We start from the raw sequence: 14,862 nt of genomic DNA on the forward strand, positions 1-14,862 counted from the left end.
GTCAACTGTGCAGAATTAAAGAGAAGGTTTCTTAAGTCTTACTTTTGCTTCATGTGATATTATGGGATGTCAATAGGTTAGGAAAAGGCAGTTACTGCACAGATCACTAGATTTTTACTTTTATAGACATATGTATTCCCTAAAGCCATGCATATTGCTGTGATTATGGCTGTTCAGTGTTCCTTATCCGTGCTTCACCAATGAAAAATGGAAAGACTATATTATCAAGTATCTGTGACATTCACAACAGCATCTTTCCACAAACAGTATTTGAGATTTCCATGTCTTGTGCTTCAGTAACTTGTATGTTTTCCTTAATGCATTTACCACAGCAAAATTCCTCCTATTCTTAACTTGTTCCATCTTAGACATTTCCATCATATTTATGAGAGCAGATTTGCTACTGAGACCATCACAAATGACTAAATGTCACATATCCGTACTAGGACTCAAGCAGTAATGATGGAACTCCACAGAAGCAATTGCCAGCTGTTCAAAATATGCACTGGTACATCTCACTTGTGCAGCATTCACACAGATACTGATCACAAGTGTGTGCTGGGCTGCCTGCAGTGTGATAGTTGAAAAGTGTACATTGCAACCATTGCAGGCCCTGAAGTTAGGCTTACAATACAGTGACTGTGGTACAATAGATTTAAAAAAAGCGTATGACTGTATACACAGATAAGCTGATTGGAAGTTGGTTGGTTAGTTAGACAATTTAATGTTCTATGGACCATTTGTCTGATCAATCATGATGATGTGGAACAAGTCTTTTTACATTCACATTACACATTCATATTTAAATATGGCTATATGCTGACCATTTACAATAATTGTTTCCTTTTGTCCTTTTTTCCAATACTTTTGTTAGTTAGAAGCTCCTACCCTCCATCTTTTACATGTTACAAAAATAGGAATTTTTCTATGGAACAAAAGGAGTTGCAAAGGAAAAACTTTTACAGTTTGTTTTCAAGTCTGTCAGACATTTTACATTATTGAGTGAGTGATCAAAAATTTTGGTGCCAGCTTTGTACGTTATTTCTTGTGCTGAAAACAGCCTTGATGTGGAGTAATGAATGCCATTTTTTTCTTGTATGTCATTGTTCCTCTGAAATGCAGTTGATATTTACTGCAAACTTCATGAGGGAGTAAATATACATGAGGCAGTAGTCAAAGTGCCTAACTCCTTAAACAGTTGTCTATGAGATGAACATGTATGAGCACCACATATTATTCTTACAGCACATTTTTGAGCAATGAACATTTTGTTTCTTAGCTGAGTTACCTTAGAACATTATTCCATAAGACATTACTGAATGAAAATATGCAAAATATGTCAACTTACTGATATGTCTCTCCCCAAGATTTGCAAAGGTTCAAAGTGGCTGGAACACATTTAGCTATCAAAAGGTCAATGAATTAAAGTGTTATTGATTACCATATCAGAGTCTTATAAAACAGAGCACTATCAAACCCCAAAGCAATTTTGGTCTTGAGTAAAAGGTGCCACTTGCTCTAAAGTTAGTGTCCAGACACACTCTGATAACGCAGGAGTTTAAACTGATGATGCAAAAGCAGAAATGCTGATGTCTGGTTTCAAACATTCACCACAAAGGACTTCTGCCCCTATTTAAATCTCACACCACAGCAAAGATAAGTGATGCAAATATTTGTGTCATTGTCACTGAGTGATAACTGAATTGACTATCATTGGACAAGACCAGAGGGGCTAAAGGAATCCCTATCAGTTTCTGTGTAGAACTTGAACCCACATTAAACCCATTTCGTAAAATAATATGTGATGCATTCCTCATACAAAAATTGTTCTCTTTTGTTGGAAGAAAGTTCACATCACATTTGTCTACAAGAAGGCTTGTGGAAGTAACCCACAAAACTACCACTTAGTGACAATGAAATCTGTCCATTGTTGAATGTTATAATAAATTCTGAATGCAGACATCTAGAACAGAGTGACCTCCTCCATGCTTATGGAACCTTCTATTTCTCCCATATATAAGGAACAGAGTCTAAATGTGAATGATCATTTAACTATCTTATTAACTGGTGATACAATTGTTTTACTTAATTTCAAGATAGGCGAGACATTACAGCAGTTGGTAAAATCTGTCATTAAGAAAATTAACTGAAGGACACATGATAACCAGTTAATCATAAATAACAATAATATTGAAATACCGAACTTCCAAACTCATCAGATTAGGGATGCACATAAACCTACCATTTCAACCAAGAATGAATCAGTGCTAAGAAGCTTGGAAAAAAATTTCTGGATATAGGGATGCAAAATTGATAATGGTTGTAATGTCTTGAGCACTCAGAACCTTGTACCAATATGGAAACAATTACAAGTGTCTACTATGTCTACATTCAGTCCCATCTAAACTGCAGTATAATACTCTGCCAAAATCTCCAGTATCATATAGTACTTTTACAATGCAGAACATGGCCTTTAGGATAATGGATAGAGGTAAAATAAGGTCACAATGCAAATCTGCTTTCACAGCACTCAATATACTTTCTCAGTCATACACACATATCAGACAAATACTCCTTTTCTGTTACACATTTAAACCGACAAAGACAAAAGACTGAAAAGAAACTGTGATGTTCACAAACATGTATACCACGCTGCACAAAAACTTTCACAAAACTCATACCAGTACTGTGTATTTACTCAAATCTAAGCCGCACTTTTTTTCCAGTTTTTGTAATCCAAAAAACCGCCTGCGGCTTAGAATCGAGTGCAAAGCAAGCGGAAGTTCAGAAAAATGTTGGTAGGTGCCGCCACAACTAACTTCTGCCGTCGAATATATGTAGCACTACACAGGCATGCCTTGTAGGCACAAAGATAAATACGGGTGCCAAAACCTCTGCGTCAGTAAATAAATTAAAAAAAAAAAGTGAAAGACGAGCTTTTTTTCTCCGCCCCGAGTTTCGACCACTGCATTTTCATACATTATCCAACGAAGCAAATACAAATTCCGTATTGTTCATCTTCGAATGTAGCACAATTTAAATGTCGTACTAAAATCCGACTGGCAAGACTGTTTGGGATGTTTGTCAATATGGCCAACTCTACGTTCTGAATTTTTTCCTACCTGTGAGAATAGATGGTTGCTAATAGGAACCTGATGAAATGTGAATCACATGCAGTATTCTCTTCACCATAAGAATAATACGAATATAAACATTTTGCCATGTATTCTTTTGTGTTTGCTGCTATCTCATTTAAATCCTGTCTGCCTAATAAACAACGAAACTTGAGTGAGACAACGCGGAAGAATATACGTATCGTGTCATGTTTATATTCGTATTATTCTTATGCCTAATAGTGATACAGTCAGAAATGAAGCACGGCAACTGACTAGATTTTTAAATCTAAGATGACTCTAATTTCTGTGCAGAATTTGATGTACTAAAGAAGCGGGCGCAAAGATTTTCAAACGGAGAAAAATTTTCACCTAACTCTCATTCAGAACATGTTGTATCATACGCAGTCTATTATTTGGTTCTTGTTGATCATTATCAAAGAAAGCAGCAGTGTAAGTAACAACAAATAGCAGTCTCTTGCCATTGTTTCGCTAATGAGACGATTCCTCTCTTTTTTTTAATTGTAAGCGGCGGTAGCGCGCACAAAAGCAAGCCATGCCGCGAGCGGCGAGAGGCCGTAAACACGCACTATCAGAATGCGACAAACAATGCATGATACTGTACAGTAATGCATTTTCAGCTTAGAGTGACTGACGTAAACACCGATAACAAAGAAAACGGCACTTATGAGATCAAAGCAAAATAAGCAATCGATTCAAACCAGACGAAGCACGTGAAAAAGGAAGGGTACCCGTATAAATACGGACGGAGAGCCTGACACATAGCAATGACTACCTGGTAAAGCTTAACTGCTAAGCTTATGACTCGAACCAAACTACTGTAGCTGTATCGTCATTCATTCGACCTAAATTGTGTCTCATATTACAATGGACCAACTTTGTTTCTATTTGGAGGTGCGGCGTAAAACTTTTCTCTCCCCTTGAATTTCGAGTCTCAAATTTCAGGTGCGGCTTAGATTCGGGAATTTTTTTTTTTTTCCTTTATTTTGAGTCTCATTTTTCAGGTGCGGCTTAGATTCGAGTGTGGCTTAGATTCGAGTAAATACGGTAGAGGTAAAATAAGGGCACAATGCAAATCTGCTTTCACAGCACTCAATATACTTTCTCAGTCATACACACATATCAGACAAATACTCCTATTCTGTTACACATTTAACCGACAAAGACAAAAGACTGAAAAGAAACTGTGATGTTCACAAACATGTATACCACGCTGAACAAAAACTTTCACAAAACTCATACCAGTACTGTATAGTGCTAGAATGGCACATTTCATATGAATAGGAAGCTTTTAACAAAATCCTTGAGAACATAAAAACCATCACTGTTGTAAAACTCTTTAAACAATCCTTATAGTCATCTTTAGTGTGCCATTGCTTATACTCTGTCAGTGAATCTACAGAATTGTAAAATACTGTATTGTACACAGTTTCTACTCACACATATTTTATTTAAACGTATGAGGTGAGAGCTAATTGTAGATTTAGGATTACTGTATAGCAGATGTATAATTCATGTACCATTTTAACTTGCAAAGTTTGTATAAAATTACAAAGTATTTGACATGTGAAGTATTTGTAGCACTCAGTGATATTACAGAAAAAAAGAGTTAATAAATAAGTAAATATGTGCCAAACATCATAGATTCCAAAAACACAGGCCCAACCTTTTCATGCATGACATTCTGAAAGCTATGGGCCAAATCATTCAGGTGGGTGCAGTATTTGTTGACTTTATAAAATCATTTTACTCAATACAATACTAATGCTTATTAATGGAAATCTGATCATATGGGGCATCGAATGAAGTTTGTGTGTCATTTGAGCCATGTGTGAAGTGTGTTGAGGCCCTTACTGTTCTGTTGTGTGTTGATGATGTTTCAAAAATATTAATAATTACCACAGGCTATTTGTAGGTGAGACAGTTACCTCTAATTTACTATCTCAAAAATGTGCACAAATATCTATTCACATCTTATGATTTGAAAGTTGAGCAAAGACAGTTAGCTTGAAATGAAATGTCAAATGAAATGTTATGTACTCAGAACATGCGAAAACATTTGGTCTATGACAATGATTTTAGTGAGCCACATTTGGAATCAAGAAACTCATACAAATGCTTGGGTTTAACAACTTGTGGGGACAGTAACACATTCTCAGCTGGAAGTAAAGGAGGGGATGGACTTTGGTTCATCAGCTGGATTGTGGAAAAATACCATCTACATAGAAGACTGTTTGCATACGCTTGTGTAAGTTATCCTAGAAATTTGCTCAAGCATGCAGGACTCATGGTAACTAAGACTAACAGGGGATATTGAACATGTACAAAGTATGTTTGCTTGACTCATGGCACATTTGTTTGACTTATGTGAGATCATCACAGACCCACCAGAAAACCTGAACCTGAAGGTGCTTGAAGACAGATGTCTGGTATGCTGTGAAAGCATAAATACAAAATTTCAAGGAACTGTATGAAGTGTGGACTCTTGAAATACCCTATGTATCACTTCAAAGGGGCAACAAAGATAAGACAGAGTAATTAGACCATACACAGATGTGAAGCATTTAAGCAGTCATTTGCTAATATTATTTTCCTTGAAAAACCAAGGAAAGGAGTCGTCATTCTTCTGAGTGGCAGAAACATAGAGATTCAGGAAAATAAATAGCTTATTTGACATGCAAGGAAGCCTGTAGTGTTAACACAATCTGAGATCTCACTGATAGTCATAGTCTCACTGTGTTAAGGAGCAGCATTGTGCGTCAGTAGAAGGAATTCTGATTGTAAGTGATGCATTAAAGTTTAGATCAATCAAACTCTAATATGTGTCTGTGGTGTAGATCCTTTGTAACATCATAGATTAAGGGTTGACCTGCGACAGCAATCCCACAACTTGCGTACGGGCTGCTAGACGCCGCCGCAAGTGGTAAGAGTGCTTTGCGGTCGCAGGCACGCGTATTGTGTACGGGCCGCGAGGTGCCGCCATGAGCGCAACCCTATATAAGTGCCTACGGAGTTCGGCCAGCTCTCATTTTGTTGGCATCTCATTTTTGCCTAGTCTCTTATTTGCTTAGTTGCTTAGCTCTTATTCGTTTATGGGTCATGTTATTGTGCTCTCTTTCAGCCATTCTGATTGTTTTGATTTACTCCCAATTGAGAAGTGCTCATTTTGGCATTTCACTTTTGCATATTTGTAATTTTGCTAATAATATGGTCATTAGCTTTTTACAGTTGAATTGATTAACATAGTCTCATGTATTGTTTATTCATTTCAGCCTGTTCATATTTTGATGTTCTTTAAATACTATAATAATTATTGGAATCATTTCTTCCCTTAAACTTGTGTAAAGTATTCTCGATGTAGAATTTGTTCTGTGACACAGGTGTAAGGTTTTGAATATAAATTATATACGAAACTGTGCTTTAAAAGGAATTTATTTTTTCAGTTTGTACTACATCAGACGAAAATTTTGTGATATGAGGGAGGAATTTGAGGGGCGAACCCATGGAAATAGTCGTAAGTGATCCCCTTTAAAAATAAAAATTTGTGTGACACTGAAAGACGTGACACTGTAGGCACCGAAAATTTATACATCACACCTTCCAGAGACTACAGTCAGATGAAGTCTTCATAATATGCCTCTAAACAGGAACTGTCGCATGACATGTGAATCCCTTTCCCATTGGGAAGAACCACCAGTCTGTGGAGCTTGTGGTGTATATACATCAGTGGTTGAATTATTGACAGAATACACAGTATTTGCTCATGAGAAGATGGTGAATGATTTGGTTGGAGACTTTCTCTCTGTTCGTGTAATGGCAAAAACATGCACCAAAGATCTCAAAAACTTGTTCCTACTCTCAGTTTACCTTCCACAATTTCACATATGAGAGTGCACCCTTTTCAAACTTATTAATTCAAATGAGCTTAATGTGACAGACATTTTATTTTTTGGAAATCAAATTCAGACAGAGGAATGAAGAACAACAACTTTCATTACATAAACACAAAGCAAAGTGTAGTGAATGATGGACAGGCAGTGAAAAAATAAAATGGAGCTACATCCAGAGAACACCAAAAGAAATGCAACTGGAGCACCATCAGTATCCTAGGTGGGTAGGTTTTAAAAGTGAAATAACATTTCAGTTTCAACACTGCCACTGTTTGATCATCTTAAAATCTATTTCTGACAATATTCAAGCTTGTTCATAACATCGAAAATCTATCTTTGTTCAATGGTTTTGTGAAAGTGTCCAGATACTCCTTTTCCCTTGGAACATTTGTCTTTGCCTGGGCCTGCGTTTCCTCTTCAAAAATGTTTGGCTCAAGACAATCTGCATAGTTCTCATCATACCCGGCTGGGGATTGAACCTGGTTCCTGTCACATAAACCTGTAAGACTGCTATCAATCTATGTGTGGTTATTTTGGATCTCAATCCCTTCTCCTTGTGCTGTTCTGTCATCTTCAGCCAGTGGCTCAACATCATGTTCTCCATCATTGCCTTCTGATTCTTTGGCGTTAGTCCAAAATAGGGAACAAATTATGTACATCAACACAATCCTGCTTCAAAATAGATTCATGGATGCTCATGATTCCCTCACTGAAATTCACGTTGTGGGATTTGATGATTTTCTTTTTCTTGGTCAAAAAAGGTAAGAATCTCCCTGCTACCTGAACGAGATCACTTCCTTGGTGCTCAGATCTGACTTCTTATGGAACAGTTTAGGAACATGGATGAATGGTTCTGCTCCAAAAGTCTTCACTAGGGTTTCCTGTCTGATCATAGTTCGTATAGTGTCACATTTCTTCCTTTTCTGAAAGAAATCTTATTCAGTATACAGACAGTGATATTAACTGCCTCCACCAACTGAATTTTTGGAATATTTGGCCAAATGGACATGGACTTTGTGGACTCAACAGTGGTCCTGTTTTCATGTTCTGCCTCCCTGTTTTGTTGAGGATTATATGGTGCCATTGCCTCAAGTGCTATCCCACAACTGATGAGATAGTTCTTCATGTTCTTGTCCACGTATTCCACCCCTTGATCAATCCCCAGGCTCTTTATAGTTTTGGATAGCCTGGTCAAAATCATCTTCTCAAATTCCCTGAAACAATAAAAAAATATCAAATTTATTTCTCAAGAAATAGACATGACAAAAATCAAATGCATTATTCATGAATATTTCAAAATATTTTGCCTCACTGAGTGATATGACCTGCATTGGTCTCCATACATTGCTGTGTATAAAACTGCCAGTTTCTGAATTTCTCACATTGACACTTTGCAAATGGATGACTCCACACAGACATCTCTATTCCCTTGTTGAGATTTTTTTTATCGAATTTGCAATCAGTTTGACATTTATAGACCCAATCTTTTGCGCCAGGTTTTGAGGTTATTCACGGTTGACAAATTCATGTCACGTTGGGTGTTTGGTACAAAAAATAGTCTGCAAATTTCATTTTCTTGTTTTATTCCTTGGGCAGTGACACATCCATAATGAGAAATGTTAACAAACTTATCAGAAAATCTCGCCTCAAAACATGTCATTGTACAGTTGCTGACAGAAAACAAATTTTTCGTTTGGGAAGGAAGAACAGTGATCAGTCACAATCTGAATTTTATTACACATCAGTTTCAACTATACAGTAGTCCAGCAACTAAACTGATCTGCAATGAAATTCAGATTGTTTGTGACTGATCACTGTTCTTCCTTCCTGAAAATATAATGTTCACTGCACAATGGACCCTTGTGGATTTGAACATAAATAAAATTCTTCCTTATTTTTGGGGCACACAGCATTTTGTCAATTTGTATATCTTCCCACTGCCCATTGACAAATTACTTTATTTTAATTGATATGAAACTATTTGCTTTGCATTTTGCATTACATCCAAGTAAAATTTCAGTGGTTTGAATTACGGAAAAGTGATGTGCTGTCAAGTCAGTAATCCAGATATGGCTTATGTCAGCAGTCAGCATACTCTAGAAAACCTTTATCAAATGACCCTCCATTGGTAAGAACAAACACATTTACATTATCTCTATTTTGCTTGCTATAATTCTTCTTCTAAGAATGGCAATTTCTTGACAGATGGGCTTACTTCCCACAGGTCCAGCAAGAAAATTTTCCTCTTGACTTTACCTGATTCAGGTTCTTCTTCCTTGTGCCTGTTTGCTCTTTCTTCCAGCCTTGAAATGAAGTCACTGACAGGACACTGGATTCCTCCTCCATGTTGTTCAGTCATTTTTCTTTGGCGATGAGCTGTTCTTAGAGTTTCAGAATCATTCAATGATCCCTGGGCCCATTGTCCCAGAGCAAGGCTAGGGCATGGAACTTTCTCAGAAATCTTCCGAGGATCTTGGCCACAGTTGCTGTGTTTGCCACTGTTTCACCCACGACCTTGAGTTGACTCACATTGTTTTTTATTTTTGCAATATGCTGTGACACTGGATCACTCGTCTTGATTAGTATTCATGGAAGTTTTTCATGAGAGAGATTTTGTTCACGAATTGTGAACAGTTTCTCCCACATTTCATGAACAGTGGTGCACGTTATCAAAAACAGTGGTGCACGTTATCAAAAATTTGAGTCGCAAGTACTTGATAGTAGTCACAATGCAACACATGGCATAAGCATTGTTTTTTACCCACAGTTTTTCAGCCAACATCTTGAAATCCTGAGGTTTTGCCCTCTGGCCATCTAGCACATCTTGAATGCTACAGGTGTTAAACAAAGTTGAAGTTTATATTTCCATAGCTGGAAGTTCAATCCATCAAATTTCATGATGCTTCTAGTGATTCCTATATCCAATACAGCACAAAAATGATTTATGAAATGAGTTTAATCACATATCAAATGAAAGGAGTAATAAACTTCTGTGGTGAAATTTTGTGATTTAACTGGGCCCATAACCTATTCATAAAGGTTTATGGAACTCAAATTAAGACAAAGGAATACAAATGAAACAACCTTTGTTATGTCTTAATACATAGTGAAGTGTACTGAATTCTCAACACACCATGAATAAATAAGAGGGGGGTATGCTCAAGGAACATCATGACATAACATTACATTAATACTTGTTCCATAGATCATGAAAACTACATTCTATAATGATGTGCAACATGTCAGTTTAATATTAGTGTTCTTTACATGATATTAATTCTTATTTTTTTACAGTTACTAATTCATATCTAAAAATTTCATCTATTGAGTAGAAGGAGTTGCCATTCAGAATTTTTTTTAAATTTGTTGTTAAATGATGGTTGGCTATCTGTCAGACTTTTAATGCAATTTGACAGCAAATGACCAAAGATTTTTGTGGCAGAATAGTTCACTCCTTTCTGCACCAAAATCAGATTTAAGCCGGAATAATGATCATCTTTTCTTCTAGTGTTGTAGCTGTACACTTTGCTGTTGTTGTGGTCTTCAGTCCAGAGACTGGTTTGACACAGCTCTCCATGCTACTCTATCGTGTGCAAGCTTCTTCATCTCCAAGTACCTATTGCAACCTACATCTTTCTGAATCTGCTTAGTGTATTCATCTCTTGATCTCCCTCTATGATTTTTACCCTCCACGTTGCCATCTAGTACTAAATTGGTGATCCCTTGATGCCTTAGAACATGTCCTGCCAACCAATCCCTTCTTCTAGTCAAGTTGTGCCACAAATTCCTGTTCTCCCCAATTCTGTTATGTGATCTACCCATCTAATCTTCAGCATTCTTCTGCAGCACCACATTTCAAAAGCATATATTTTCTTCTTGTCTAAACTATTTACTGTCCATGTTTCACTTCCATATATAGTTACACTCCATACAAATTCTTTCAGAAAAGACTTCCTGACACTTAAATCTAAACTCAGTGTTAACAAACTTCTTTTCTTCAGAAATGCTTTCCTTGCCATTGCCAGTCTTCTTTTTATATCCTCTTTACTTCGACCATCATCAGTTATTTTGCTTCACAAATAGCACAACTCATTTACTACTTTAAGTGTCTCATTTCCTAATATAATTCCTTCAGCATCACCTGATTTAATTTGACTACTAATCCCTGTTTTGTTCTTGTTGATGTTCATCTTATAGCCTCCTTTCAAGACACTGTCCATTCCGTTAAACTGCTCTTCCATGTCCTTTGCTGTCTCTGGCAGAATTACAAGGTCATCAGCAAACCTCAAAGTTTTTATTTCTTCTCTGTGGATTTTAATTGCTACTCCAAATTTTTCTTTTGTTTATTTTACTGCTTGCTCACTATGTTGTTGTGGTCTTCAGTCCTGAGACTGGTTTGATGCAGCTCTCCATGCTACTCTATCCTGTGCAAGCTTCTTCATCTCCCAGTATCTACTGCAACCTACATCCTTCTGAATCTGCTTAGTGTATTCATCTCTTGGTCTCCCTCTACGATTTTTACCCTCCACACTGCCCTCCAATGCTAAATTTGTGATCCCTTGATGCCTCAAAACATGTCCTACCAACCGATCCCTTCTTCTAGTCAAGTTGTGCCACAACCTTCTCTTCTCCCCAATCCTATTCAATACCTCCTCATTAGTTACGTGATCTACCCACCTTATCTTCAGCATTCTTCTGTAGCACCACATTTCGAAAGCTTCTATTCTCTTCTTGTCCAAACTAGTTATCGTCCATGTTTCACTTCCATACATGGCTACACTCCATACAAATATTTTCAGAAACGACTTCCTGACACTTAAATCTATACTCGATGTTAACAAATTCCTCTTCTTGAGAAACGCTTTCCTTGCCATTGCCAGTCTACATTTTATATCCTCTCTACTTCGACCATCATCGGTTATTTTACTCCCTAAATAGCAAAACTCCTTTACTACTTTAAGTGTCTCATTTCCTAATCTAATTCCCTCAGCATCACCCGACTTAATTTGACTACATTCCATTATCCTCGTTTTGCTTTTGTTGATGTTCATCTTATATCCTCCTTTCAAGACACTGTCCATTCCGTTCAACTGCTCTTCCAAGTCCTTTGCTGTCTCTGACAGAATTACAATGTCATCGGCGAACCTCAAATTTTTTACTTCTTCTCCATGAATTTTAATACCTACTCCGAATTTTTCTTTTGTTTCCTTTACTGCTTGCTCAATATACAGATTGAATAACATCGGGGAGAGGCTACAACCCTGTCTTACTCCTTTCCCAACCACTGCTTCCCTTTCATGCCCCTCGACTCTTATAACTGCCATCTGGTTTCTGTACAAACTGTAAATAGCCTTTCGTTCCCTGTATTTTACCCCTGCCACCTTCAGAATTTGAAAGAGAGTATTCCAGTTAACATTGTCAAAAGCTTTCTCTAAGTCTACAAATGCTAGAAACGTAGGTTTGCCTTTTCTTAATCTTTCTTCTAAGATAAGTCGTAAGGTCAGTATTGCCTCACGTGTGCCAACATTTCTACGGAATCCAAACTGATCTTCCCCGAGGTCGGCTTCTACCAGTTTTTCCATTCGTCTGTAAAGAATTCGCGTTAGTATTTTGCAGCTGTGACTTATTAAACTGATAGTTCGGTAATTTTCACATCTGTCAACACCTGCTTTCTTTGGGATAGGAATTATTATATTCTTCTTGAAGTCTGAGGGTATTTCGCCTGTCTCATACATCATGCTCACCAGATGGTAGAGTTTTGTCATGACTGGCTCTCCCGAGGCCATCAGTAGTTCAAATGGAATGTTGTCTACTCCCGGGGCCTTGTTTCGACTCAGGTCTTTCAGTGCTCTGTCAAACTCTTCACGCAGTATCTTATCACCCATTTCGTCTTCATCTACATCCTCTTCCGTTTCCATAATATTGTCCTCAAGTACATCGCCCTTGTATAAACCCTCTATATACTGCTTCCACCTTTCTGCCTTCCCTTCTTTGCTTAGAACTGGGTTGCCATCTGAGCTCTTGATATTCATACAAGTGGTTCTCTTCTCTCCAAAGGTCTCTTTAATTTTCCTGTAGGCAGTATCTATCTTACCCCTAGTGAGACAAGCCTCTACATCCTTACATTTGTCCTCTAGCCATCCCTGCTTAGCCATTTTGCACTTCCTGTCGATATCATTTTTGAGACGTCTGTATTCCTTTTTGCCTGCTTCATTTACTGCATTTTTATATTTTCTCCTTTCATCAATTAAATTCAATATTTCTTCTGTTACCCAAGGATTTCTATTAGCCCTCGTCTTTTTACCTACTTGATCCTCTGCTGCCTTCACTACTTCATCCCTCAGAGCTACCCATTCTTCTTCTACTGTATTTCTTTCCCCCATTCCTGTCAATTGTTCCCTTATGCTCTCCCTGAAACTCTGTACAACCTCTGGTTCTTTCAGTTTATCCAGGTCCCATCTCCTTAAATTCCCGCCTTTTTGCAGTTTCTTCAGTTTCAATCTGCAGTTCAGAACCAATAGATTGTGGTCAGAATCCACATCTGCCCCAGGAAATGTCTTACAATTTAAAACCTGGTTCCTAAATCTCTGTCTTACCATTATATAATCTATCTGATACCTACTAGTATCTCCAGGATTCTTCCAGGTATACAACCTTCTTTTATGATTCTTGAACCAAGTGTTGGCTATGATTAAGTTATGCTCTGTGCAAAATTCTACAAGGCGGCTTCCTCTTTCATTCCTTCCCCCCAATCCATAATCACCTACTATGTTTCCTTCTCTCCCTTTTCCTACTGACGAATTCCAGTCACCCATGACTATTAAATTTTCGTCTCCTTTCACTACCTGAATAATTTCTTTTGTCTCGTCATACATTTCATCTATTTCTTCATCATCTGCAGAGGTAGTTGGCATATAAACTTGTACTACTGTAGTAGGCATGGGCTTTGTGTCTATCTTGGCCACAATAATGCGTTCACTATGCTGTTTGTAGTAGCTAACCCGCACTCCTATTTTTTTATTCATTATTAAACCTACTCCTGCATTACCCCTATTTGATTTTGTATTTATAACCCTGTAATCACCCGACCAAAAGTCTTGTTCCTCCTGCCACCGAACTTCACTAATTCCCACTATATCTAACTTTAACCTATCCATCTCCCTTTTTAAATTTTCTAACCTACCTGCCCGATTAAGGGATCTGACATTCCACGCTCCGATCCGTAGAACGCCAGTTTTCTTTCTCCTGATAACGACGTCCTCCTGAGTAGTCCCCGCCCGGAGATCCGAATGGGGGACTATTTTACCTCCGGAATATTTTACCCAAGAGGACGCCATCATCATTTAATCATACAGTAGAGCTGCATGTCCTCGGGAAAAATTACGGCTGTAGTTTCCCCTTGCTTTCAGCCGTTCGCAGTACCAGCACAGCAAGGCCGTTTTGGTTAATGTTACAAGGCCAGATCAGTCAATCATCCAGACTGTTGCCCCTGCAACTACTGAAAAGGCTGCTGCCCCTCTTCAGGAACCACATGTTTGTCTGGCCTCTCAACAGATACCCCTCCGTTGTGGTTGCACCTACGGTACGGCCATCTGTATCGCTGAGGCACGCAAGCCTCCCCACCAGCGGCAAGGCCCATGGTTCATGGGGGGGTTGCTCACTATATAGAGTGAATAACATGAGGGATAGGCTACAAACCTGTCTCACTCCCTTCCAAACCACTGCTTCCCTTTCATGCCCCTCAACTCTTATCACTGCCATCTGGTTCCTGTGCAAATTCTAAATAGCCTTTTGCTCCCTGTATTTGACCCCTGCCACCTTCAGAATTTGAAAGAGAG

At 38.1% G+C, this 14,862-nt stretch overlaps 1 protein-coding gene across 1 annotated transcript in view; it reads left to right on the forward strand.

Annotated features, from left to right (window-relative positions):
• LOC126161364 (dynein axonemal heavy chain 7) overlaps window positions 1-14,862 on the forward strand; it is a 1,035,864-nt gene that overhangs the window by 971,724 nt on the left and 49,278 nt on the right. The window contains exon 58 of the mRNA XM_049917134.1: window positions 12,461-12,478. Within this exon, the coding sequence (XP_049773091.1) occupies window positions 12,461-12,478 (18 nt within the window). The remainder of the gene's footprint in view (window positions 1-12,460; window positions 12,479-14,862) is intronic.

This window comes from Schistocerca cancellata, chromosome 2, assembly GCF_023864275.1.
Source record: "Schistocerca cancellata isolate TAMUIC-IGC-003103 chromosome 2, iqSchCanc2.1, whole genome shotgun sequence".
In the NCBI taxonomy this organism is placed as follows: domain Eukaryota; kingdom Metazoa; phylum Arthropoda; class Insecta; order Orthoptera; family Acrididae; genus Schistocerca; species Schistocerca cancellata.